General features: G+C 53.4%; 1 protein-coding gene across 2 annotated transcripts in view; it reads right to left on the reverse strand.

Moving 5' to 3' along the window:
* Positions 1–307: 307 nt before the first annotated feature.
* Positions 308–25,468, reverse strand: part of MAP3K14 (mitogen-activated protein kinase kinase kinase 14) — a 43,120-nt gene continuing 17,959 nt past the window's right edge. For both annotated transcript variants that reach the window (XM_061144264.1, XM_061144263.1), the window contains 15 exons: positions 20,207–20,482; positions 19,034–19,103; positions 16,928–17,138; positions 16,191–16,802; positions 14,924–15,061; positions 9,406–9,535; positions 9,045–9,176; positions 8,479–8,583; positions 6,558–6,721; positions 5,929–6,079; positions 4,174–4,548; positions 3,900–4,006; positions 3,314–3,458; positions 2,289–2,389; positions 308–1,914 (listed from right to left, as the gene is read on the reverse strand). In XM_061144264.1, coding sequence (XP_061000247.1) covers positions 1,750–1,914; positions 2,289–2,389; positions 3,314–3,458; positions 3,900–4,006; positions 4,174–4,548; positions 5,929–6,079; positions 6,558–6,721; positions 8,479–8,583; positions 9,045–9,176; positions 9,406–9,535; positions 14,924–15,061; positions 16,191–16,802; positions 16,928–17,138; positions 19,034–19,103; positions 20,207–20,462 — 2,862 coding nt within the window. In that variant the 5' untranslated portion in view covers positions 20,463–20,482 and the 3' untranslated portion in view covers positions 308–1,749. The remainder of the gene's footprint in view (positions 1,915–2,288; positions 2,390–3,313; positions 3,459–3,899; positions 4,007–4,173; positions 4,549–5,928; positions 6,080–6,557; positions 6,722–8,478; positions 8,584–9,044; positions 9,177–9,405; positions 9,536–14,923; positions 15,062–16,190; positions 16,803–16,927; positions 17,139–19,033; positions 19,104–20,206; positions 20,483–25,468) is intronic.

Raw genomic sequence — 25,468 nt, forward strand, 5'->3', positions numbered from 1 at the left:
CCCTGCTTGGGCAGTGCCCAGCCCTTGGCACTCTGCTCCTTCTCCCCTCAGCCTGGCACTGTTCAGCCAGGGACTTCCCAGCTGTCAGCACGTGAGGCACCTTGTCTAACTGGTCTGAATGGATGGCCCAGGGGTAGGACTGGAAGTCACTGGGAGGAGTGGTGGGAAAGGGCTGAAAACAGTCTTTGCCTAGGGTGGGGCAAAACTGGATAAGATCCCATCAAGAAGTCAGAGGGAGGCAGCTGGTAGGATGTGAGGTTCAGAGCACAGGCAGGCGGGAGTGGAGACAACCACGGCCCAAACACACTTGTCATTACCTCAAACTTTATTGCTTACAAAGTTTTCTACCATTTCAACTCTGCAGTGCCGAGGCTGCAGTTCTTCACATCCTGGGGGTTGGGAGTCTCTCCCTGGGGAGGAGTAATGGCTAAATGTGGATAGCTGGGCAAAGGCCACCTGGCAAGATGTGGGGATGAGCTTCTCCCTAGATGAAATCTCAGGGGACATCCCCTCACCCAGCAATAATTCACAGTTGCTTAATGCTACATGAGTCCTGATCAGCTGCCCCCCGAAAGAAGAGGCTGGCTTGGGGGGGGCACATCTTAAGGAAATCCGGAGGGGGTTTGAGGGGTCACATGCATGCAGAAGGGTCAAGAGCTCAGTCCCTTCCCCTCATCTCCTGGCCTGCTTGTGCCCATGTAGAACCGCTGGCCTGCCCTCCGGGAGGGCAGCCATGAAAGTGCTTTGAGGTCATCAGAGTGCAAAGTGCAGCTGGCGGTGCCCTGGAGACCAGGGGCGGCAGGGTCAGTGAGTGTCCCGGGAGGCTCGTGTGAGGCTGTGGGAGGCTGGGGCCTTGGGTAACAGGAGCGCCTGCGTCGGTCGCTTTCTGTGGAGTCGATCGTGCTCTGTCCTCAGAGCATTCCTGTCAGCTAGGTCTCATGTCACCCTCCACTTCCACAGCTGAGCGGCTGAGTGCCAGCTGGGCAGGGGCCGTGCTGGGCCTGCGGCTGGGCTCGGGGCCTGCTGCTCTGGGGCAGACTGGTGGCTGGCGGCAAAGGGGCGCGTGCTTGGGGACTGAGAACCGTGTCACTGGAACGCCTTCTCTGGTTCTTCTGAAGCTGACCTCAGCTCAGGGCCTGAGTCGCGGCACCCTGAGAAGTGGCCTTCTCTCCCAGGGAGACCCCCACATCAGACGTTCCTCCCTCCCTGGCCTGAAAAGCTCCTAGTGCTAGAAGAGGGGTTGATGGCCAGGCAAAGCCAGGCAAGGGGGTCAGAGGGGCCCCCTCCATTACCTCAAGGGGAGGCACACCTGCCACCCCAGTCCTGGACTGGGCCTGGGTGGGGGTCGTTAGATGCTCACACCTGCCTGGAAACCGAGGGAGGGCTCACCCACCTCTCCCTGACCTGGGCCAGAAGCTGCTCTCCCCTGACTGCCAGCAGGTGGTCACTGATCCTAACGGGGTCAGGCCAGCTTGTCGGGACCAAGGCAGAGAAGACCCTCTTTGTTCCTCGTGGGAAGAGGCCTCCTGTCTTCCTCCTCCTCTCCTGTGGGCTCAGGCAGGACCCCGGTGGGAAATCCTGGGAGGTGTTCTGCTAGCACCGCCTTACTGCTGCCAGCCCCTGGTCCCACCGCTGAGCCATGGGCTGGCAGAGATCCAGGAGCAGGCAGAGCCTGTGTCTCAGGGACAGCACTGAGCACCGAGAAGGAAGGCCGCTTCTGGCCGAGTGGAGCCAGTGGTGGAAGGCTGCTCAGGGCCTGTTCTCCAGCTGGCCGTGCTTGACCCTCCAGCTCCAGGCGAAGCTGCCGTCTGGGGCCAGGGTGCACTGCAGGTCGATGCCTGAGTCTGGCACCTCCATGTCGTAGCGCACGGGCTGCCCGTCCTTGGTCACCAAGCTGAAGGCTGCAGCTGGGATCTGGGGGCAGAGCAAACCAGGGGGCCTGAGAGCGGCCGGGGTGCTGAAGGGTCCCAGCAGAGCAGAGCTGATGGCTTCCTGCTGCGCTGGGAGACATTTTCCTCCAATGCAGCGGGCAGCCTTGGAGTATTATCTGCCTTTCATTCTGGAAGACTTGGAGAATCTCACCCAGCCCAAGTGGGGGAGGATCCTGAGGACCCTTCAGTCACCACTGCCAGTCTTGCCCTGGGACCCTGGGGGGCGGGTGGACAATCCAGGGCCAACCATTCCCTCTGGTGCCATTTCTACTTATTCAAAAGCTTCCTTCCTGGAGGACTGAGCTAGGCACACTGGATTCTGGGAGTCTGCCCCTTAGCAGGTACCTGCCCCCTCACCTGGCTGCTGATGCCCGTTGCGATGTCTCCCACCTTGACCCGGTGGAACTCCCGGATGTGCAGGTGTTCGCCATTGAGAGACTGTATTTGGACTTTCACACCTAGAAGTCAGGCAAGGTGACCATCAGGAGAGTGGCTGCAAGCTCCCTAAGGCGCCCTAGGGAGGGGGAAGCAGGGTGGCTGAAGAAGCTGCAGAGACGGCTTTAGGATGGAAGGGCTGTAACGTTATACCCCTGCTAGCTCTTCATGGCCATGTTCTGTCAGTACTGGGAATCTGGCCTGCACAATGCAAAGGGCTAAGGTTGGCTCCCGTGTGGAAGCAGTATTCCAACTTATACACAAAAAGCATAAAGGAACTGGAAACAAAGATTCTTAAATTGGATTGTGGGCAACTTAGATGGTGATGTTCCCTGAGGTGGGACAGCCTCTGGCCAGGCATGGGGCTTGATGCCATGAGTCACACTGGCCCTGGAAAGGCCAGGGAACTGTGAGCTGAGTAAACTCTTGTTCTATCAAAATCAAAGCATGACCTCTGCAACCACACTTGAAAACAAAGAAGTTCCACATGTGTTGTCTTTCTCATCTTCCGACTTCAAATCCCAGAGGAGGATCTCAGGAAACCTATGGCTAAGCTCTCTTTTTTTTCTTCTATTTTTTTGCCACACCCCACGGCATGTGGGATCTCAGTTTCCTGACCAGGGATTGAACCTTCACTCCCTGCATGGAAGGTAGTCTTAACCACTGGACCACTGGGCAAGTCCCTATTGCTGAGTTCTTGATTAAAGTACTCATGGGCTCCTGTTCTTCCCTTTCCCTTCAGAAGTTCAGGTTTTTGACTCCAGGCCAGGAGACTGCTCTGTGCCCCCAGCTAGAGGCTTCTGGGACTCCATCAGCTGCCCATGAGGGGCCATGGTCTTTCACTGTCCCGTAAGGAGAGGCTCTGATTTTAGTTTACTCTAAACTGACTCAGTGGCCAGGCACCTCAGATTCTGGGTGCTAGTCCCAGGCGGAGCAGGGGACTGTACCGTTGAAATAGCTCGGCGTGTCGGTGGGCCGCCCCCGGGCCAGCACCATGTTCCAGCTGGAGCTGCGGGCCTCCGCCTGGCTGCTCCACGAGTGCACGCCAGAACTCAGCGTGTCCCGCGAGCTCTGAGAAGCCTTGGACGGGTTCTGAAATGAGAGTGGGCACAGACTCAGGTCCCTGGGCTCAGGGAACCTTCTCTGGCCTTGGTCTGCTTTGGCGAAGAAGTGCTCCTGGCTTGGGCTGGAGCGTGGCTCTACTGGTCACTGTTGGGACTCAGCACGGGGCTGAATTCTTGAGGGGCCCCGAGGCTGGAGGAGGGTGACGATTATTCTCTATGGGGACTAAAGCCCAGCCTTTCCCCTCACTATCTTAGTCGCCAAACCAGTCCTGCATTCCCAGGTGTGCTGGAGATGAACTGTTTCATTCTGAGAAACCAGGACCCCCCCAGCCCCAATGAGGACCCCTCCCATAAGAAAGGGGCGACCCTATCACCTGCCCTTAACCCGCTACCTGCACACAACACCTCCACGGAGTGGACACAAAGCCGCCAGCCCTGTGCCCGGGCTCCTGGTCTGTGGCCCACTCACCTTCTCACTGTCGTCTGACAGGGAGAGGCTGTCGACGCTGAGGCATGAGAGGATCTGCTCCTGCTCCTCCAGGGAGAACGGCTGGGACAGGCTGTTCAGAAATAACTCTGCAGAGAGAGGCAGAAGACGGCTGTGAAGGACCGGGAGGGGTCTGGGCTCGCTGCGCAGACCGCTGAGCCCAGGGCGGGGGCTGGTTAGAGCGAGGACGAAGCCGAGGCCTTGGGGCAGAGACCAGGCCCGTGTTCAAGGCCCTGGAGGCCGCAGCTGCCCATACCTATCTCCAGCTGCTGCAGCTCCTGCTCAGGAAAGGTTGCCTTTCGCTCGGGTGAGCTGGGGTTCCTGGCGGGGGCCGGATCCAGGGAGGACAGGGGCAGTGGGTCCCATGTCCCAGACTCCTCCTTGCCCCAGTGCAAGCTGGGAGACTTGCTCTGCTCTGGGGGGTCTGGGGGTGGAGGAGGCTGGAGCTTAGGGGCCCCGCTTGCTGCGTCCTTAGGTGGCTGCAGCCCCGGGGCCCCTGGTGAGAGCTCCCCTGGCGGGGCACACAGGGTCTGGTGAGGGTGGCCTTGGCTTGGCGGTGGGTGGGCTTGGAGTGGCGGTGGATGTCTTGGTTCTTTGTACTCTCCCCTCCAGGGACTCCTCAGACCTCCCACTACAAAACAGAGAGCACATGTGGTGAGGAGGGAACGGGCCAGGCCTGGTGGCCTTTTCTGAGCAGAGGAGCGCCAGAAGTGGGCAGGGAGGGCGGCCCCTCGCACAGCCAGGACACGATTTCAGAGGGCTCTGCGTGGTCTTCACAGGAGGCTGCTTCCTTAAGATTGGTCCTCTCACGAAAATAGAACAGTATTTCTTTTATCTCCTTTTCCTTCCAGGTAACAGTTGCAAGTTTAAAAATTATAGAATTGGCTCCAGAGAAGGACTTTGTTAATATTAATAGTATTATAAAGGGAAGATTTAAAAATAGCTCTGGGGTAATGCCCACTCATAGCTTCCAGGAGAATGGGCCTCGCTGACCCTCCATATCTTACCCTTCCCTTCCTGATAGTCAGTGCTTCCTGAGGGGGCACTATTTCTCTGGGGGGGGGCAGTCCAGTCATTATAAACGGGGGGGCCATTAGAACTACCATCTACGTTTGGGGTGGGGGCCATGCAGGGTCTCTCTCCTGTTTTACTCATTCCCTATTCGTTCTCCTCACCACTGCCTTTCAAGCCCTGCCACTTCCCTCCCTTGCACCCCACTGATATTCTATCTTCAGTAGACATCAAAAGTGCAATATGTCACTTTAGGTTTCACTGAATTCTTGCCAAGTGTGTGTTGTTTTTATTTATCGACTTTTAATTTACACAAAAGGCACTGTGTTCTAGGCCTTGCTCTGTGGGTCCCTCCTTCACCGGGTGCTATAGTTTTAAGATCCAGCCAGGCTGCCCTGTGAACACCGAGGTGCTTTTACTGCTGTCGGTGCTGCGTGGAGCATCCTGCACCCCACCCCGCCCCACCCCACCCCACTCCCACTTTTGGCCTCTTTGTGTTTCCCAAGGAGGGACACCCAAGTGCGCCCATCTCCCCTCCCACAAATGACACTGCAGTGTACACCCCCAGGCGTGTCCCTCATGGATCTGGGCAGTTTCTTCGGTGGTGCGCCCTGGAGTGGGGTGCAGGGTCCCAGGTCTGCAGACATCTGTCTGAGAGCTGCCAGGTGCCCTCCAGCGGAGCCTATGGGCCACGGTCCCCCATCCCCACCCACAGTTGGCACCGCCAGCTTTCTTTCTCCCACACAAATGTCTAGAAAGTGATACCTGGCTTTATTTCACATTCTCTGCTACTAATGAGTTCAAGCCCCCTTTATATGTTGTGACCTCTTCCCCCCATCTCGAGCATGGCCTCTGCATCAAGGTACAGTACTAAGCACTTGGACTCAGGTGACCTCAGTCTTCCTAACAGGCTTGAGGCTCAGAGAGGCTGCACGTCTTGTTCGTGATGCCACATGACCCCGCCGCCTCTCACCTCCCACCGCCAGCGCGGGGCTCTTACCGTGTTGCAGGGCCAGGCTGACCTTCCCCCCCAGCTCCACTGCAGAAGCCCGGTGGCCTGGCTCCTTCCTGAGCCCCTCCTGGATGGCCTGGGCCGTGAGTGGGGCACAGGAGGGCGGGATCTCCCTCACAGGTGGCGGCTCACTGGCAATCTGGGGGTCAAATGGCAACATGTGAGACTCGCCTCCCCATCACTTCCTGCCCCTCCCCACTCTCCCCTGTCTTGCTGTGCTGGGGTCAGTCAAAAGGACTAGAGTGGCCTGGTCTAGAGTGAGGGCTGGGACTTTTCCAAGAAGAAGGGAAAAGGGGGCTACGTAGGACAGAACAGAGCAGGAGGTGAGGCACCCATAACCCCCAGGCACCCACGACCCTCAGGAGGACAGGCGGGGGTGGCCTGGGGTGTGGACACAAGAGAGCCCGGAACCATGAACTCAAGAAGACCCTTCACCCAGGATCTGCCCTTGGACCCTCAAATTTGGGTAGCCAAGTATTTAAGTTAGGATCCCACATTTCTGATGAGGCCCTGGCTTGCTCCTGCCTGCCACTGAAGAGCGGCCAATACGGGAGGCACCACCAAGCCTGCAGCCCGGGCCCCATGGCCCGCTGGCCGTCCCAGATGCTCTCACGGACCTTGAGGCAGAGCGGTCCTCGGAAGTACTGGGTCCAGGGGTGGCAGCCGTTGAGCATGTGCAGCATCATACAACAGCTGCTCCAGACGTCCACCTTGGCATCGCAGGGCTTGCCCATCACCACCTCTGGTGCCATGTGGGTCTCTGTACCAGGGATGTAGTCCCCTGCGGAGGTGAGGTGAGACAGAAAAGGCAACTGTGGGCTCAGATAGGTGGAAGCCTCGGCTGTGACCACCCCAGTCAGTTCCTAATATACCTTGACTCTGTCTCAAAGTACTGTAAGTAGAGATAAAGCCTCCAGATCCAACTTGCTGGGGATAAGCCAAGGCGGGGATTGTGCTGGGGATGGGAACAAAGAATATATCATCTAAAACATGGGCTCTGGATGTCTGTGGTGGTCTAGCGGTTGAGAGTCTGCCTACCAGGGCAGAGGACACGGTTCGATCCCCAGTCCAGGAAGATTCCATATACCGTGGAGCAGCTAAGCCTGTGCACCACAATTATAGAAGCCTGCACTTTAGAGCCTGTGCTCCACAACAAGAGATGTCACCACAACGGGACGCCCATGCACAGCTAAGAGTGGCCCCTGCTCATCGCAAATGGAGAAAGTCTATGCAGTGACGAAGACCCAGCACAACCAAAAATAAATAAATAAATTAATTAAAAAACCCATTGCCTCTGCCCTTTGGATCAAACTCTCAAAATGCCTTCTAAAAGGGGGAGGGATTAATAGTATGATGTTCTTGAAATTTTAGTAACTTAAAAAAAAAAAAGGAAAAAAAACTTATATGCATAAAAGACTAGAAAGACTGATGCCAGATGTGAATAGTATTTTTTTTCTGGTGGTTTGTGTTTCTTATTTTTGTTTAGCTCTACTTTCTGTGAAAGAGATTAGAAATGATATTTTTATAATAAGATATATTATACATATATATCTTAATAATAATATACTTATATTATAAATATATATTTATATTTATATATTATAAAATAATATATAATATATCATGTAATATAATATATTGTTAATATATTAATGTTATATATAATACTATATATATAAAATATAAAAGATATTTTATAATAATAACACTATAGTTATTTCAAAGTGGAAAGTAGGTATCTGTGTTCAAATTACATCTTCAGAATTACCAAGAGTCCTTTGATAACAAAGAATCACTTCTAAAAGATTGGTTTTCCTTTGGTCAAAATGAAATAATTTTATGCTAATGCTATAAATAAAAAAGCAGGGCACAAAAGTGTGTTATGATGACCTTAACTATATACAGAAAAGTACCAAAAAAAATATGAATAAGGAAAGACCTGGAGGGAATTATCTAAAATATTCATAATTATCTCTCTGGGCAAGAGGAATGGTAAGAACTTTTCCTCCCCTTCCAAACCACTTAACACTGTAGTTATCCAATACTTTACTGCGGACATGGATTATTTTAATAATCAGAAAAATATAAGTTAAAAACAGGCATTTCTCCAGCTACAGAGCATAGGGCCCTTGGTCAGCCATCTCATTTTGCTTTGCAAAACCGTGCTCTCAGAGGCGAGGGAGGGCTGAGCTCACAGGCTGGGAGCACAGCTCCCCCGTAAAGGCTGGCCAAGGGGGCTGGAGCCCCGGGGGTTCGGAGACAGCAGACCTTGGACCTTGGGTGTAGCACCCAGCCTCTTTTGTTCCCTCCTCTGTGTAACAACATCAGAAGCAAGCACCTGACATGCATGATTGCATTTAAGCTTAACAACAAAAGCCTCATAACCTAGGGTGGGTGTGGGGCTAAAATATCTTCATGGACATAAAGTGCTCACATCACTGATTGCCATTAAGGAAGGTACAGAAGGCGCAGGGCTAATGCTCAGTGAAGGCCGCCCGGCTGTTCTCTTTGGGGGAAGGGGTGGGGGGCAGGGCATACCTGTGAGCAAAGACTTCCCCAGGCCGTCGGGTTGAAGGCACACAGCATGGCCAAAGTCGCAGAGGGCTGCGCGGCTCCCATCACTGGATAGGAGCACGTTGTCAGCTGCCAGGCCGCCCCGGGAAGAAGAAGAACAGGTGAGTCACCCAGGGCCCCGGCCCAATCTGAACCTCCGGTGGGGCAGTTTTCTGGCTGACCCTACGTGGCAGCTGCAGCTTCTGATTAGTTTCATTAGTCATGGAGGGAGAGGGGAGACAGGGATCAGTTCAGGCTGGAAGTAGGCAGCAGGCAGGCTCTCAGATGGTAAGGGGATGTGGCCACTCAGCCTTGCTGCCCTCCCCTCCCCATGGTCACTAGTAAGTAGGAGCTTGATTAGCTCTTCTCTGTGGGCATCACCCACTGGAAATCACAGTGCCAGGCTGAGGGCTGGGAGAACACATTTTCCCTTCCTGCTGGCTCAGCCCACCCACCTTGATGCAGGCCCAGAAGATCTGGGAGGAAGAAGGCATGATGGGGTGAGGAGAGAGCCCAATAGGGACCAGGGCCACAGGTGCCCTGAGCCTTACCTTTCACATCTCCATGTAGAATCCTGCGGGTATGGAGGTATTCCAGGCCTTCCAGCGCCTGGCCCAGGTAGTAAAGGGCCCGGTCCTCTGGCAGACAGCCTTTCTGCTTTATGAGCTGACCTAGCGAACCACCTAGGAGATCAATGGCCGGTCTTTACATGGGGCTTTTCCGGGCCTCCAAGTCAGCCAAGGGCAAGAGACTTCGAACGGCAGGTGGTAGAAAGCAGGCCTTTCTTGCTGATGTCAAGAGGTCAAGAGTTTACAAATGGATTGACTGGGTACCAAGGTTAACCTGGGCAAGACTTGAAGAAGCCCTTGGCTCTGACTTTGGAGGGAGAAAGAATGGCCCCTGGCTCCTTACCTTCCAGCAGTTCCATGAAGATGTTGACCCAAGGCCCTTCCTTCACAGCTCCATACAAAGGGACGATTCTGGGGGAGGTCAATCCCGCACATGCCATCAACTCCTCAGCCCGAAATACTTCGACTCGCACCTGGAAGGGCCCAGAGGTGGGTGGGAGTCAGGTTGAGGGCCCAGGGCTGGTTCCCTGGGCTCCTATCTGGACCCTTGGAGCTCCCTTCAAGGAGACCACGGATGGGCCCAATGATGATTCCGAGGCCAGGCAGGGCCCTGAAGGGCCTGCTGGACTCTTAGAAACTAAAGTGTGCACCCTGGGGCAGTCAGGGTCAATGCCTAGGACTTGACTAAAGTTCTACAGTGCTGATGTTTATGGAAATAGTCACACAAAAACGACAATCCTTATCCAGGCCCCTGGCATGCTGCTCACCCTCAGATCTGCTGAGCACAGAACTTTCTTTTCCCCTGCTCAAATGTCTGGACAGTTTCTAGGTTATGGGACCTTTTGTTTATCAACATCGACGTCTTAAGATGCTTCTGTAGCCAGAGCTGGTACAGCCAAGATTCTGGCTCTGTCAGTGCCTCTGGATCCTCAGTATCCTTCTTAGCACTTATTATTTGCTGATAATTGCTTGCCTTTCCCCCTGGGGGCTAAAATGTCCATGTAGATGCGACAGTGCTTGTTTATTCTGTTTGCAGCTGTTTCCCCAGGATCTGGGCATAGGAGAGGATTCTCCTCGGGGAGGAGCTTGGCCCAGGCCCCGCCTGCAATGGACTGGCAGGCTGGGGACCACCCACTCCTCTGCAGGGACCAGCGTGACAGGGAGGGAAGAAATAGGCCTTGGATACAAGCATCCTGGGCTGAGACCCTGGCTCGGCCATTTCCAAAGGCGGATCACTTCCTCTAAGCTATGTGTCTCCATATGTGAATGGTGGGGGAAGTGGCCTCTGCTCCCGTGTAGGGCAGGGGTTTGGAGGGGTGATAACCAGCACTAGGCCTCAGTGAGTGCTCAGGGAATGGCAGCTCCTGCCTCCTCCCTCCAGCTCAAATGAGAGCCGCTTAATAAATGCTTATACTTGCTATAATAGAGACTTGTTTTTCCTTCCGGCTGCAGTTGGCTTGCCTGTTAGCCCCGAGAAGTGCCACCAGGGGGCGTGAGTGGTAACAACATTAGCCAGGAAGCAGTCGGTCAGGGTCTGGCGGACTTCTTCGGAGACCTGCTGACTTGTGCGGCTTTTGGACTTTTGCCTATCAGTGGAAAATGTCTCTTCTGATTACTTGCAGAATATCTGGTTGATCATCTTGCACGAACTTTGACTCTGTCAGTGTTTCCAGCTCTGAACCTGAATTGGAACTAATTTGTCGACAGGACTTGTATTAGCAAGTGTCTTTCACCCTACTGCTCCCAAACTGTGAGGTGAAGTGTGCACCACAGAGAACTCACAAGGGGAACAGTGATGGTGACATCTAGGGACACCACCTAGACTACTAGCTTGAGACAGTTTGGTTTCAATGGCTGCACTGCATTCTTTTGAGGATGTATCTTTATGAAGGCAGGTTTTTGGAGGCTGCTGTGACAAAAATGGTTCTTTAGGGGGATAGTGTGGAGCAGGACGTGAAGGGGATGGTGTCCAGTGATTTCAAAGGTGGAGAAGCTGTGTGTGCCCAACAGGATATACATTCCGTTAGTAATTATGGTTGTTTAAGAAGGAAATTTATCTTTCAGTTTATGTGTGTTGTTATGCAAATGGTTACTAGATTGTTAGGATAAAGACTTATTACTTGACCCAATTATTTAACAGATGAAACTTGCTTTAGTCTGGGGCACCTTGGAAAAATGACACGAAAGGCTGTGAACCAAGGAAGTCTGGAAGCTTAGGCTTTAATTCTGAAGAAATCCGTAAGTCTTTCAGAGTACCCCAGTGATATTAATACCCTTCCCAACCACTCTGATCAAAGGGAGTTGGAAGGGACACTTCAAAACACAGGGTGTGTTAGAAGTCTGGGCCAGCCCCAGGGAGAGCAGGCTGAAAGGATGCTCTCGAGGGAGAAAGGCTGCCCTTCTAATCCAGGCCAGCTGCCCACCTCGCCACCTCTCCTCTCTGGACCTTAGTGTCCTCATCTGTACAGTGAGGGCTGGACTCTGATGAGAATGTTAATGAGAACTAATATTTAATGCCCACTTAACAGAGTCCAGGGACTGTGCTCAGAACTTTATTCATTGTCTGCATCTTACAATAGCCTAGGAGGTGATATCATCTCATTTTACAGACAGAGAAGCTGAAGATGAGACCGGTGACCTGCTCAAGGTCACTGGATATAAAGGAGCAGAGCTGGGATCTTGGGGAGGTAAGCCTCACTCCAGAGCTACCAGCTCCCGTATCTTGCTAAAGGCCTTTCCAGGGGTATTAGCTTTTACATCCTGGGCATTTTTTTACTGAAGTTCAAGAGCATGCATGCCCAGGTGGAAGCATGGTCAGCAATCACCTAACCGCCAAATCCACAGGCCATTTTCCTTTGCTTAACTGCCCGCACGCTTTATACCAGGGGTCTCTCCTTCCTTCTTGAAACACTACCTCTTGTTTTCTTTAGTATTCATATTCATTTTATTTCATCAGTAAATATAAGGGAATAAAAGCAATTCTATAAGTTCTTTTAAAGATCTCAGGAACAATAATATGTGAGAGGCATATAGTTTTGTCCTTTATTTCCTCATCACCATGGAGACAGTCTCCCCTTGGTCCTTGTCCTGATTTCCTCAACACTTGTCCTGGCTGACTTCACCCACGTGCCCGACTGATGGCTGCTTCTACCATCTTTCCACCATGTAAGTGTCCACCCCCACTACAATCCAAGCTCCTTCAGGTCAGGCATGTGGATTCCACACCTCTGTCCCCAGCCTGGGCCTAGCATCTGGCACAGAGCAGGGGTTTGGTAACAACAGTTGGCTGGACTTGGCCAAAGCCACTCTAACCCAGGTCAGAGCAGAGCAAAAGGAGGCTCCTAGAACTCCATGCTCCAGCCAGATGTTCTCAAACGAACAGTTCTTAACCCTCTTCGGGCCACAGACCCCTGTGAAAATCTGGTAAATAAAAAATGTGTGTGGGTCCACCCGTGCCACATGTAGAATATAATTCCAGGAGTTCATGAATCTTATGAATGAACTGACTAGGGTTAGAACTTCTGCATTGACTGTTAAAAAGCACTAGACAGGTGTATATTACCAGTAAGGAAATCTGTCCATGATCCACTGTTACATGAAAAAACATGGTACAGAGCAAATGAACACAACCTCATTTTAATAAAAGACATAACTACATGTTTATATATGCATATCAAAGGGGGGTTACCTCAGAAGAGGACTGGGGGACAGAGAGACTTTTGCTTTTTGGGGTACCATTCTTTTATAATGAGTCTCTATTAATTTGAAAGTAAAAAGATAAAACAAAATCTTAAAAAAAAACCCCAAAGCCTGACATTAAAGCCTGGGTGTGCAACCAATTAGCATCTGACCTGGGGCCAGCGGGGTGCTGACATCATCATGTGATGCTCCACATCCTGGATCCTCCCTGGGGAGCATCAGAGGGTGTGCAGACTTGCTGTGACCCCATATGCACTTTGACCTCTGATCCTTGGCACTTCACCCTCCACCCCTACCCTCCTGGCAGGGATCTGTTTCTCAGATCTTCCAGCTGAAAATGCTAAAGGAAACCGCTGCCTTCCTTACTGCCCTCCCCTGGAGAGAAAGGAGGGGTGGTCTGCCTGACCAAAGGCAGCTGTCTGGGCCACCCAAAGCCAACCCTGCTGAGGTCCTGGATTGGGGGGAGGCAGAGGTCCGAGGGGCCAGCTCTGGGGGGCTTGAGCAGCAGGTCTGGGCCTGGCAAGTCCACGCATTGTGCTTGGAGCTTGTCTGGCTGCCCTGGGGAGGTGAGGAGTGGAGTCCCTGTCCTCTTCTACTATATTAGGGTTGTTTACCTTGTTGCCTGGGACTCTGAGAACCTCAGCAGCGCAACAGCTGAGGAGCCTGGTGACTAAGCTCCCCAGCACGGGCGTTCATCTCCAGGATACTTCACACTCTCTTGCCCTCCTCCCACCCGCCTCTCAGGAGGGACAGCTGAGCCTTCTCTGGTGGCCTGGGGAGGGGACTGCAGCTGAGGAGGTCAGGCACGTGGCCCTGGCATCCCAGCAGGAGATGATGACCCATGCTGGCAAGAACTAAGCACGTGCTTTGGTCAGTGGTGGGGTGGGCAAGGGTGGAGCTGGCTTATTTGACAGAGTGTGTCTGAAGTTTGGGGTAATACCTACGGATAGTCCCCTCTCTCAACCCGTTGCCCCGAGGCCCAGACTCTCCAGCTCCAACACCTGGTCATGTACCAGCCAGGGAAGCCAGCCCTATTCACATCGCAATCCCCTCACCCCTTAAAGTCGCAGGCACCCAAGACAGTGGCGCCAGCAGTGTCCACTCTGCGTGGGGCCTGAGCAGGCTGGACCTGCTTGTTCTGGCTATTTGGTCCCTTTCCTCTGGGAAATCAGAGTGTCCTGAAAAAAAGCCATCTGAAAAGGTCCATCTTTGAATTAGCTTATTTCACGCTGCCAAGGTAATGGCCCATGGAAATGTTTCTGATTTCCACCTTAGGAAGTCTTTGGGGTTAGCCCTTATTCTTAGCTGAATTTAAGGTCAAGGGCAAGGTGACTTCCAGTCAAGGTGAGGGGACGAGTTGGGGTAGGAGAAAGGATATCTGAAGGAGAGGAAGGCTGACACCCTCAAGGTCTGCTGGGCCTGGACGGTGTGACCTGACAGAAGCAGGCCTCGGTTCCAGGCCCAGTTGTGGGGCTGTGGGCGCGGTGCAGACCTCTCCGGTCTTCAGTTCTAACATCACGGAGATGAGGGAGTAGGAGACGTGACTCAGGCCTCTGCCTCTAATTAAAATCCTAGAAGCACGAGTCTTCTTCCCCTGCCCCTTCCTGAGAGGGTCAAAGCCGAACTCCGCAGTTGGATAAACCTGGGGCTCTCACGAGTCTCACTGCCTCATATTGTCCATCCCCAGGACTGATTACATCTAGTCAACAGGAGGCAGAGTCAGATCCGGCTCCCAAAGGGCTCCTGTCAGGGGGGCTCCTCTTAGGGAGGCTCCTGTCAGGGGGAGATTGTGTTCTTGTTATTACCTTCCTATCTGCTGTGAAGTTTAAGAGTTTCAGCTCAGTATGAATTTCATGACAATCCAATCATCTTCCAGGTTTTGACTTGCCCAAGGGGCCTGGCATCAGGAGGGGCCCAGGTTGCACACACAGCCTCACGCTCCCACTTACATACACATGCACCAAGTGTGGCTGCCAGGCGGGGACATGTGATCAGGGCTGTTCCCCCTTCCAGCTCCAGCTGACCCAGGGCAGTCAGGATAGCCAGGCTCCATTAAAGAGAGTCAGAGCCATGGCCACCCTGTGATTAACCCTGAAAGAAGGCAGAGGGAAGGCGATGGACCTCCGGCCCCCTGCCCTCCGCAGCCTTGGAGCCCGGCATACCTTTTTGACGGCACACTGGAAGCCGGTCTGCTTGTCCTCCATCCTGTGGACCTCTCCAAAGGAGCCTCTGCCCAGGCAGGGCTGGCGCCTGGCCCAGTGGACCTCCTCTCGGTACTCATAATCCACCGGCTTGAGTTTCTGGGGTTGGCAGGAGAGAGAGGCCAGTTTCAGTGGCCAGGGCAGTGGAGGGATGAAGGTTACAGTGAGGAAGGCTTGCCAGCTGGTGGCCTGTGCCAGGCTGCTGGGCTGAGCTAAGTCCTCACCACAGAAGACACCAGCTGGTCTCAGGCAGGGCTTGGGGTCAGTGGAGGGTAGGGTGGGGTCGGGGGGACAGGACCACTGGAGAGGGGGTGGTAGGAAGCAGGCGAAGGCAAAGAAGAGCTTCACAGTCTGCCTGAGGTAATCTGATCCTTGCAATGTAAAAACCTCCTCCCCAGACTTGTGGTTGTGGGACAGAAATGAAATTGTCAACGACCTTGACCATGAAAAAACATGACTCCAGCTAAAAGGTGAAAGAAAGGGAAGGACAATGAAGAGGGGCAGAGGACAAGGGATGTCAGAGATGGATGGGATAACATCCAGAAATCTAAGTTTGGGAAAATCATGTAATGTTACAAAGTTATCCAGTAAACTAGAGAGGGAGAAAAAAGTTATGACAAACCTAGACAGCATATTAAAAAGCAGAGACATCACTTTGCTGACAAAGGCCTTTATAGTCAAAGCTATGGTTTTTCCAGTGGTCACGTATGGATGTGAAAGCTGGACCATAAAGAAGGCAGAGTGCTGAAGAATTGATGCTTTCAAACTGTGGTGTTGGAGAAGATGTTTGTGAGTCTTTTGGACAAGCAAGGAGATCAAACCTGTCAATACTAAAGGAAATCAACCCTGAATATTCGTTGGAAGGACTGATGCTGAAGCTCCAATACTTTGGCCACCTGATGCAAAGAACTGACTCATTAGAAAAGACCCTGATGCTGGGAAAGATTGAGAGCAAGAGGAGAAGGGGGCGACAGAGGATGAGATGGTTGGATGGCATCATTGACTCAATGAACATGACTTTGAGCAAACTCTGGGAGATAGTGAAGGACAGGGAAGCCTGGTGTGCTGCAGTCATGGGGTCACAAAGAGTCAGACATGGCTTAGCGACTGAACAACAAGAGGAGGAAGGTGAAGGAAAGGGGGAAGTGAAGATGGACGGCCCTAGAGGTGGAGGTGGAGGTGGAGGGGGTGGTGATGGCATGTGTCCGTGTGTTTGGGGATTACTTGCCTCGATAAGTAGGACCCCCTCGCTGTCCTCAGTTTCGGGGTTGGGCTCCTGGGGCCTGGAGCCCCCCACTGACCAGGTCTTGGCCAGGCTGGCCAGGCTGTGGGCCTGGCCGGAGCTCACGCTGCCTTGCAGAGCGTGTACCAGGTACTCCTCCACAGACAGCTTGTCACTTGAGCCACGAGACGGGCAGCTGGGCTTCAGGTGAGGGCTGGGCAGGGGCTTCTGGCTATCTACACAGGCCAGTCTGCTCAGGTGAGGGCCGGGCAGGGGCTGCTGGCCGTCTACACAGTTTGCCAGTTTGCCGAGGAAGAAGGACTCTAGCGGGTGAGGCTTCCAGGGCTGGAGAGGGTGGAATGGGAAGGGATGAGGCAGCCTGCTGTAGGGGAAGGGCTGGGGCAGGGGGCCGGCGTCCTGCGGGTGGTGGACTTTCCACACGTGGTTCAGACACTGCAGGGGGCTGATTAGTTTATGGAGTTCTGGTCGAGGCAGCGCTGGCCGCAGGCCCTCCCCGAGCTTCTTAAACCAGAGCTGACCAAGGCCTGGCTCCTTCAGAGGCTTGGTGAACTGCGGGGCATTTCTAACATACGGGGGACCCAGTGGAGACTCATCTTCCTGCAGGGGAAACACAGTGTTAGGACATGGAGCTGCAGTCAAGGTGAGGGCTTTCTGCAGGCCCTGAGCCTGGATAGTGCCTGGGGTGAGCCCGGCACGGGGGTTGGGGTGGGGGTGGGCCTCACCTGCACCGGGACCGTGCAGCTCTCCTGCTCGGGGGTCCTGGGGAGGGGTTTGGCCAAGGCCACCCCCGCCTGAGCCGGGGACTTGGAGCTCTTCTTCTTGCGTTTCTTCCGGGCTTTGCTGCGGCGCTTCCCCTTCCAGCACACACGGGCCATTTTACCCTCGGTCGAGTGGGCCACATTGTTGGGGATCTGATCAAGACTCTCGGACTGGCTGTCAGACAGACACAGACATGCCATCTGGGTGTGAGGAGGTGCAGGTAACTGCGATGCAGTCACAGAGACCCGAGGTCACATCCCAGCTTAGTTAGGACTTGCGGGAACGCGGGACAGTTCCTGAGCCCCAAGGACTGTCTGGGTCCTCACTGGTAAAGAGCAGGTAGTCTTTTCTGCCAGGTGGGGTGGAGATGGGGTTTAAATGAAACAGCTCATTTAAAAAGGCTACCTGGGGGGCTTCCCTGGTGGCTAAGTGGTGTAGAGTCCATCTGCTGGTTCGGGAGACGTGGGTTTGATCCTTGGTCAGGGAGGATCCCACATGCCTCAGTGCAACTATACAGTAACTACAGAGCCTGCCCTCTGGAGCCCAGGAGCCGCAGCTACTGAGTCCACACCCCACAACTACTGAAGCCCTAGCGCCCTAGAGCCCGTGCTCCACAACAGGAGAAGCTGCTGCAATGAGAAGCCTGCGCATTGCAACTAGAGAGTAGCCCCCTGCTTGCCACAACTAGAGAAAGCGCCGCGTAGCATCAAAGACTCAGCACAGCCAAAAATAAATAAATAATTATTAAAAAAAAAAAAAGAAAAGAAAAGGCTACCTTGGTGTCTGGTCCCAAGGCAAGACTCTGATAAACAGTGGTTATTACTAAGGTAAGAGGCTGCATATTGCTCTTTTGATGTGGATGGAGAGAGACTAGGGGGGCTGCCCGTGGAGAAGGCCCAGAAGGGGGCATGTGGCTCAGATGGCCACACCCCATGGCAGGCATTCTCAGCTCTGAGTTGGTTTCTGTGGCCTCTGGACCAAGGACAGTTGATGTTGGTCATCTCCACCCCCACCAGCCCTGGGCCCACCTAGCTCCCCCAGGAATGTGAGGAGTGGCATAAACAGACACCCTGCCCAGGCTGGTGCCCGGGTACCAGGGGAGCCAGCCCTGCTGTGACAGCTGGAGGCTGAGCATCACCATGGCTCTAACTTGGCTCTCACCCCTCTGGATATCAAGGCCCCGGTGGTCCTTCTGAAAGGGCTGCTGCCAAACAGCTGTGGAGCCAACCACGGCCTCAGCTGCTCTCCCACGGCCTCGTCTCCTGCCCCCATGAAGGAGGCCGACTCGACCCAGTTCTGGGGATTGCTAGGGGCCTGAGGGTTTCTCAGGCAGCGGAAAGAAGTGAGTCCATCAGAAACCGCCAACCCTGGGCCAAAAGCATTGGGCTGGCATAAGGAATCTGACCAAACAGGGAACATTTCTTGGTTCAAGGCCAGGTGCCCTCCTAAAATCTTTTCATCACTAGTGGTCCCCAAACTCCAGTGATTAAGAAGTCTGCCTGGGGAGAGAGGAGGACCTATGTCCAGGTTTGACCTCCAGTTGCCAAGAACCAGTCTTTGGGGCTGGGGAGCCTGGAAACAGACTGAGCCTCACTCAGCTTCCTTTCTACGGGGCCAGTGAGCTGCGAGTCTGCCCCTGCCTGTTTCCAAGCCCTCATCCCTCCCTGGGTGTGTCTCACAGAGGGAAGGACATGGGAGGTTTCTCCCCGAGTGGCTTCTCTGGGCCTGCACTTATGGTCACGCACCAGCGGCAAGGTGCCTCCTGTTCCCAGCACCTCCCTACTGATGGGAACCGAGGGGAGCATCAGGGGCTCCACGGAGAATACAAATAAAACGTCAAGCTGATATGACCCAGAGGCAGTCATCCACACGCTGGGAGCAGCTTTTGAAAAGCTTATTTGGCTGGGAGAGTGGCTCAGCCAGGAAGCCTGGGCAGGTTCCAAGAGCTGAACCACAGGTGCTGAAGGCGGGAGCCAGGGGTCATTTGGGAGCGGCCGGGGCGAGCAGCCGGGGTGGGGAAGCTGCCTCTGTGTCAGCTCGGGGCGCCCCACTCAGGCTGACCGCCTTACCTGTACTGTTTCGAGCCAGCGATGAAGATCCGTTCTGAAAACGTGGGGCTGAACTCTTGGCTGTTCTCACCTTTTAATTAAAGGAAAAGGGGTTGGATGAGCAGAAAGGAGAAAGAAGAGGATTCGGCACTTAGGAGAGCGGCACTTTGCAGATACCCTCCTGGCCACTCCTCTCGCGGCGACCTCACCCTGCCCTCCCAGCCTGGGGGTCAAGGGCACCGGGCGTGCCTACAACATGGGATCATTTAAGGGCGCCCACCCCACTTCACCCACTGTGAGGTGTAAGTGAGATGGTCCATATAAAACACTCGACACGGTGCCTGGCACACGGCTCAGTATATACTATTATATACGTGTGTGGGTCGAACTACCATTACTATGCCACTCACTCCGCTTTAATTTTTATTCTCTCATCTCTCGTCAAAGACCAGCCAGAGGAATCGGAAGATGCGGGGAAGGATGGGCGTACATGGGAAAATACCGGCACCAGCTGTCAGTCTCGCCAGGCTCCACCCCAAAACTTCCTGGGGTGGAGGGAAGGTGTGGGGAGGGAGGGGATTCCTGACCCTACCCACCACCTTGGGAGTTTCTCAGGCTCTGGTGGCAGCCATCATTCTGAACCATCTTGAATTCCTGCTAGCGGAAGCAGAAGGACCAGACCGGGCCTCACCCTGCCCTGCAGGCCTGAGGGCAGGTGTTCATGCTTTGGGGTGGGGGCCGCCTTGAGGTAAAAGCGATGAAGAGCCTAATGCCCCAGAGCGGCTTTCTGGGAGACCTGGCCTTTCCTGTCTGGGCCTCTCCAGAGATGCTCAGGCTGCCCGAGGTCCCAGGGGGGCCTGCCTGACGATGCTGCAGGCTCCCCAGCACCTTGGAGCCGACGCATCCCTGCCTCCCAGCTCCCTTCCCCTGCTCTGGTCACCATGGGCAATGCCTCATCGGCCACCTCTTCCTGCGCGTCCAGCCTGGCACTGTCCTAGCTCCCACGTCACACTGATTCCTGGCTTAACCCCTGGTCCTATCTTGTGAGTGTCTCCTATGGTGCTCACCCTGACCACCCTCTTCCACAAGGGGACCATGAGCCCAGCCCTACCTGTGGCCAACCACCCTTGTCCAAATGCTGTGCCCACCCTCTCTCTCTGCCCCCCACCCTGCCCCGAAGCCCGGGACCCTTACATTCGGCCTGGGCGATGATGGAGATGGCAGCTGGCCCAGCTTCGGAGCCATCCTTGGCTGTGCCTTTGGTGATCACGTCGTTCAGGATCTCCCACTTCCCGCAGAACACGGGGCTCTTTTCCACGGCCTCCAGCTTGTGGACGGAGCTCTGCTTCTTCCCCATCGCCTGTGTCTTCTCCTTGGCTTTGGCGAACTCCTTCTGCTGCCCGACCGTGGAGCCGGGGGCGCCTGGGCAGGCCATTTCCATCACTGCCATCTCCCAGGCTCACGCTCACCCTGTGAGAGAGACCACACGCAGAGCAGGTCACCCCCAGACCCCAGGGCAGGCTGCAGTGGGAGAAGAAAAGCAGGGGGCAGAGGGCCTTTGCCCCCTCAGGCCACATGTATTTATCCTCCAAATGATCCAAATGGCAACCTGACCACGGTCTCGTGTGGGGTGAGCCCACCGGCCCTACCAGCTCTTCCCCTCCACTCCACAAAAAGAACTCTGGCCCACCTCCTCTGGGACAGCTGTGGATCAATGTCTGGGTTGGTTCTTTCTTGCCTTTGTAAATAATGGCTGAGTCGTCTTCTGCTGTTTGTTTTGTGGTGAACTTTGTTTCCGTAGAACAGGGTGGTGGATCCCATACTCCAAAGCCATTAGTCACCTCACTGATTCTGCACAAGTCTTGCCTTCTTAGAGGACATGCCTGTGCCACTCACTGAGGGCTTTTCTCCAAGCGGAAAGAATCAAGGTTTTGTTTTGTTTCCAAGTTGTAGGTAGAGGTATGCATGTACATATGTGAGTGCATGTGCGTGTGTGTATATATATATATGCATACATGCATGTGCGTATATATATAGATTTGCGTGTCTGTCTATTTATATATATACACATTATATACAGACACATACGAAATCTTGTAAAACCTAAAAACCATGCAAGCAGCAACACCAGAACTTGGCTCCTTTCCTGAGCTGCATCTGTTTGTGGCTTTCCAGAAGGGACTGACATGCTTCCTTCTGTAATGTCCAAACTCATTTGCTGAAAACCTCTTTCGGGTATCGTTTTTCTTTCAGGCAACATTAGTAATGGAATTTGTATTAGAGTCCACGCACCCCACCACCAACTGACACCTCTAGAAATATGAGGAAAAAGCACAAGAATTCATCTCTCTCTGGGCTCCGTCTCCCCCAGCTCTGTGTTTCCACAGAGCCAGATGGGAGAGAGAGTGTACTGTTGTGACAATTTGTGCAAAGAGCACGTGGGCTGGAGTGGTCACAAAAGAGAACAATGCTGCCCTGAGATTGTTAGCAGTTGGGAAGTTTTTTAGAGACGGGGGCTCTGAACTCCCAAGGGCAGTGCCCTACGGGGTCATGACTTGTTTGCAACAAAGCCTAAGAACTGAGACACTTTCATAAGTGCTCTTTGATGGCAGCTTGGTCCTCAGGCTGCTGCTAACAGATGAGGTCTTCTCTGTGGTAGCTCCATTCATCCTGATTCACTCCTCCGTCTGCTCTTGAGGGATGAAGACAGACCGCGGGAAGCCAGGCCTCTATACCTCTGCCCTTTTGCATGATTAGGCTGGAAGCTTCTATGAGACAGTGGGACACTGGGAAACTCTAGGCTGAAACCTCCTGCCTACAGTATCTGCCTCACCACAGCAGACACGAAAGGCTAAGGCAGCTTGACTGGGGTGTGCGGGGTGGGGGAAGGTTTGTCGGTTGCTATGAATTTGATGCTCACATCTCTGCCTTCAAGGGCCTGCTAGCTTTGAACTCAGAGTGGTTCCAGCTTTTAGCCTGGATGCCAGTGTGGCCCTGCAGGCTGGATGCTCAGGTGGCTGAATGGGTGGCCTCACTGTTTCTTGATGACCTTAAGAAGTCTAAGGGGTGCTCTGACTTCAATTAGGTGAAAGCCCTCCAAGGCTGGCTGTTCTACTTGTAAGAGTACTTTCATCCCACTCCACACCTCTGCAGCCCCTGTCCATCTCCAAAAGGACTTGATCCAGGGCCTAGGGTAGGGCCTACCTCTCTCAGCCTCTTTATAAGAAAAACGAAATCTTATAAACAGACCCCCAGCGCTCCAAATCTAACAGTATTAGAGATATGCCTACAGGGATACTGCTTCAATCTCCTCATTTTCATGGTGGCCTAATTAGGCAGAGACTTGTCAGAGATCACAAGTCTGCATGGGGTCATGCGGAACCGGGCCTATTGGGCTGTGCTGTCCACTCCCCAGTCCCTGGGCTGCAGGCAAGGGGGAATGTCATGGGCCTCCCTGGGCAGAAGGCTCCTGAGGGCAGAGATGGTGCCCCTGGTGTGCAGCAGAGCAGGGCACAGGGGTGCTGGCTGCAGGAGGGAATCAAGGATGATGCTGGGCATCTTGGGATGAAGAGAGTTTCACCAGATGGCGAGAGAAGTGGCCAGTGGTCAGTCTTGTTCTGAGGCACCCGCCTGTTTACAGCCAAGCTGCGCTCAGGCTCATGTGGCCTTTCCTGCCTGACATGGCTCACCCGGAGCTGGCGCTCCTCCAGATAGGCGTGGGGTGCCCCTCCGCCACGAGCTGTCCTTTCACCTTGGTGGCTGGGTGGGCAGCTGGCCAGGGGCCCTGGTCCTTCCTCTGCAAGCACTCTAGGCTCTCCGTCCCAGAGAAACCGAGGCCAAGGCAGCCGAGGTCGGGGCCGCCTCCTCTGCAGTGCCCTGATGACTCACCCGGCAGCCTGGCAGGCAGAGAGAGGAACAAGGGAGCCTGAGAAGCTAACCCAGCAGCTGGCTGCTGAACCTGTGAAGGGCACGGGGAAAACAGGCTGACCCTCGCCTCCCGGGGGCACGAAATCATGGCCCGGGAGTTGTATAGCTTCTCCTGTGTCTGCCTTTCCGGTGCCACATGACCATGACTCAGACTCTCATCAACTGTCTCCAAGTTCAAGAGGCTATTCTCAGGACACTCTGGCCGGACAGCAGCGCTCGACATATATACACGCTTGCTTCCTTACTCCCTCCCCACTTCCACGTGGGTTCTGATCTACAAAACATGGGCTTCTGCACTAAGCCTGGGACTGCTGGTTGGGTGGGCCTGCCCAGCTCTGGGCTCTGGGCCCCGGCTTGCTGCCCCAGCCCGGAGCTCTGAAGCTCTGCCCCTTCTCTCGCTCCTGCAGCTCGCGGGAAGTGAGGACTAAGTGGGAGCCTGCTGTGTCTCTGCCTTTGAAGGCAAGTCAAAATCCTGATTCATTACTCAGCTGGATGCTCTCCACAGCTCCACTCAGGCCTTAGATGCACTCTTTCCTCTGCTCCATGTGTCAGAGCTGAGGATGTGAGCAGTGGCAACAGCCACACCCGCTCGGCTCACTCACAAGGCCATGAACGCACAAGGGGAAGGGAAAGGGGCAGAATTAAGTCAGTCTTCTTGTAGGGCCTGATCCACGTACACTGCCTGTTCTCTCTTCTGTGGGGCCTCTGTGACCCCCTGGAGGGGCCTGGTGGTGGGAAAGATGGGGAGAGCCCCAGGTCAACCCCTGGGCACATCTGTGACACAGCGCAGCAGACAAGGTTCCTAGGCTCCAGCTCAGCTCCCTCGCCAGCTTAGTAAAGATCTTCTGTCCAAGCTGAGGAGTTTTCAACGTGGGTTCAAGGATGGCTTCAGGGAGGTCTGGGAGCCCTAGGAACTTTATTGGTGTTTTTCCAGGGAAGAGGTCCATAGGTTTCATCACATTTCCCAAGGGTCTGACATTCCTCAGAAGGTTGTTCTAGTCTCCCCAGAAGACCAAGGCCAGGGCTAAACGCCTGATTCTGGCTCAGTTCTTCTATGCCAAGGAAGAGCTTACCAAGGCAGAGCTATCCTACCTAAGTTACAATAACTAGATGGGTTTTCAAACGTACTTGCCCTAGGTCTACTGAGTCAGTCACTGGGCATTAGGCCCAGAATCTGTACTTATGACAAGTTCTCTGGATGACTCTAATGCCCAGTGGCCAGGGACTGCCATCCGACCCCTGCTTTATACTTGTCAGGCTGTACTGTCAATATGGCAGCCACTGGCCACATGGCTATTTACATTTATTTTATTTTTCTATTTTTCTTTTATTTTGTATTGGAGGCTTTCCTGGTGGCTCAGATGGTAAAGAATCTGCTAGCAATGTAGGAGACCTGGGTTTGATCCCTGGGTGGGAAAGACCCCCTGGAGAAGGGAATGGCAACCCATTCCAGTATTCTTGCCTGGAGAATCCCATGGACAGAGGAGCCTGGTGGGTTCTTAGTATTGGAGTATAGCTGATTAACAGTGTTGTGATAGTTTCATATGGACAGCAAAGGGACTCAGCCATACATATACATGTATCCATTCTCCCACAAACTCCCTTCCCATTCAGGCTGTCACAGTGCATTTAGCAGAGTTCCCTGTGCTGTACTGTAGGTGACATTCAAATCAATTCATTTAAAATAAAATTTAAAAATCAGTTCTTCAGTTATACTAGCTACCATATAGGAGAGTTCACACAGAAAACCTCTATCACTGTAGAAAGTGCTATTAGACAGTTCCTGTCTGAGACCATTACAGCAATGCTTTCTCTGACAGCAAACTTTCTCTTCCTAAGATTCTGGGATAGGAATGGGGTTTAGATGAAATGATTGCTTGATTAAACTGGAAGGCACTGACTAATGTTTAAAATTTTGATCTTCAGTGGTGATGACCTTTCTAAAATGTATCATATTTCAGTTCCCTGTTTTAGTAAGGACAGTAAAAACACCAGATTGGGGACCAGAAGATATGAGTTCTAGCCATGGAGGCTTTTTATTAAAAAGCAACAGGACCATTTTTATTAAAAGAAATCATACCTCAACCCTCACAATATAAAAGACCTGGAAATGTGCAACTGACACGTAACTCAAATTAGAGACAGCTGCTCTGCTGAAGGTGGGCAAGGGCCCCACACACTCAGCTTGCCTCCATCCACCAAGGACCTCTCCAGCATCCTAGGCCTTCAAGGAAAAGAGTTTGAAAATTACCGACCTAGGAAATCATTTGAGGTTCCTTCTAGTTCCCCAAATGCCACTGATTTGTCAGGATTTTTTGAAGGCTAGATGACTTCGATTCAGAATGATAGTTAATATTTCCTAAGCACCGCCATTATTAGTGTCAATTTCAGAATGAAAACTGAGGTTTAGAGAAGTTCAGTAGCCTGCCAAAACAGTCACACGGTGACAAGTTGCAGAGGTGCAGCTGGACTCATGCTGTTGCCTCTCCAGTCAGCTTGCTTGGCCAAGAGACGATGCTAAATCAAAGT

The sequence above is a fragment of the Dama dama genome, chromosome 5 (assembly GCF_033118175.1).
Source record: "Dama dama isolate Ldn47 chromosome 5, ASM3311817v1, whole genome shotgun sequence".
NCBI classification, from domain to species: domain Eukaryota; kingdom Metazoa; phylum Chordata; class Mammalia; order Artiodactyla; family Cervidae; genus Dama; species Dama dama.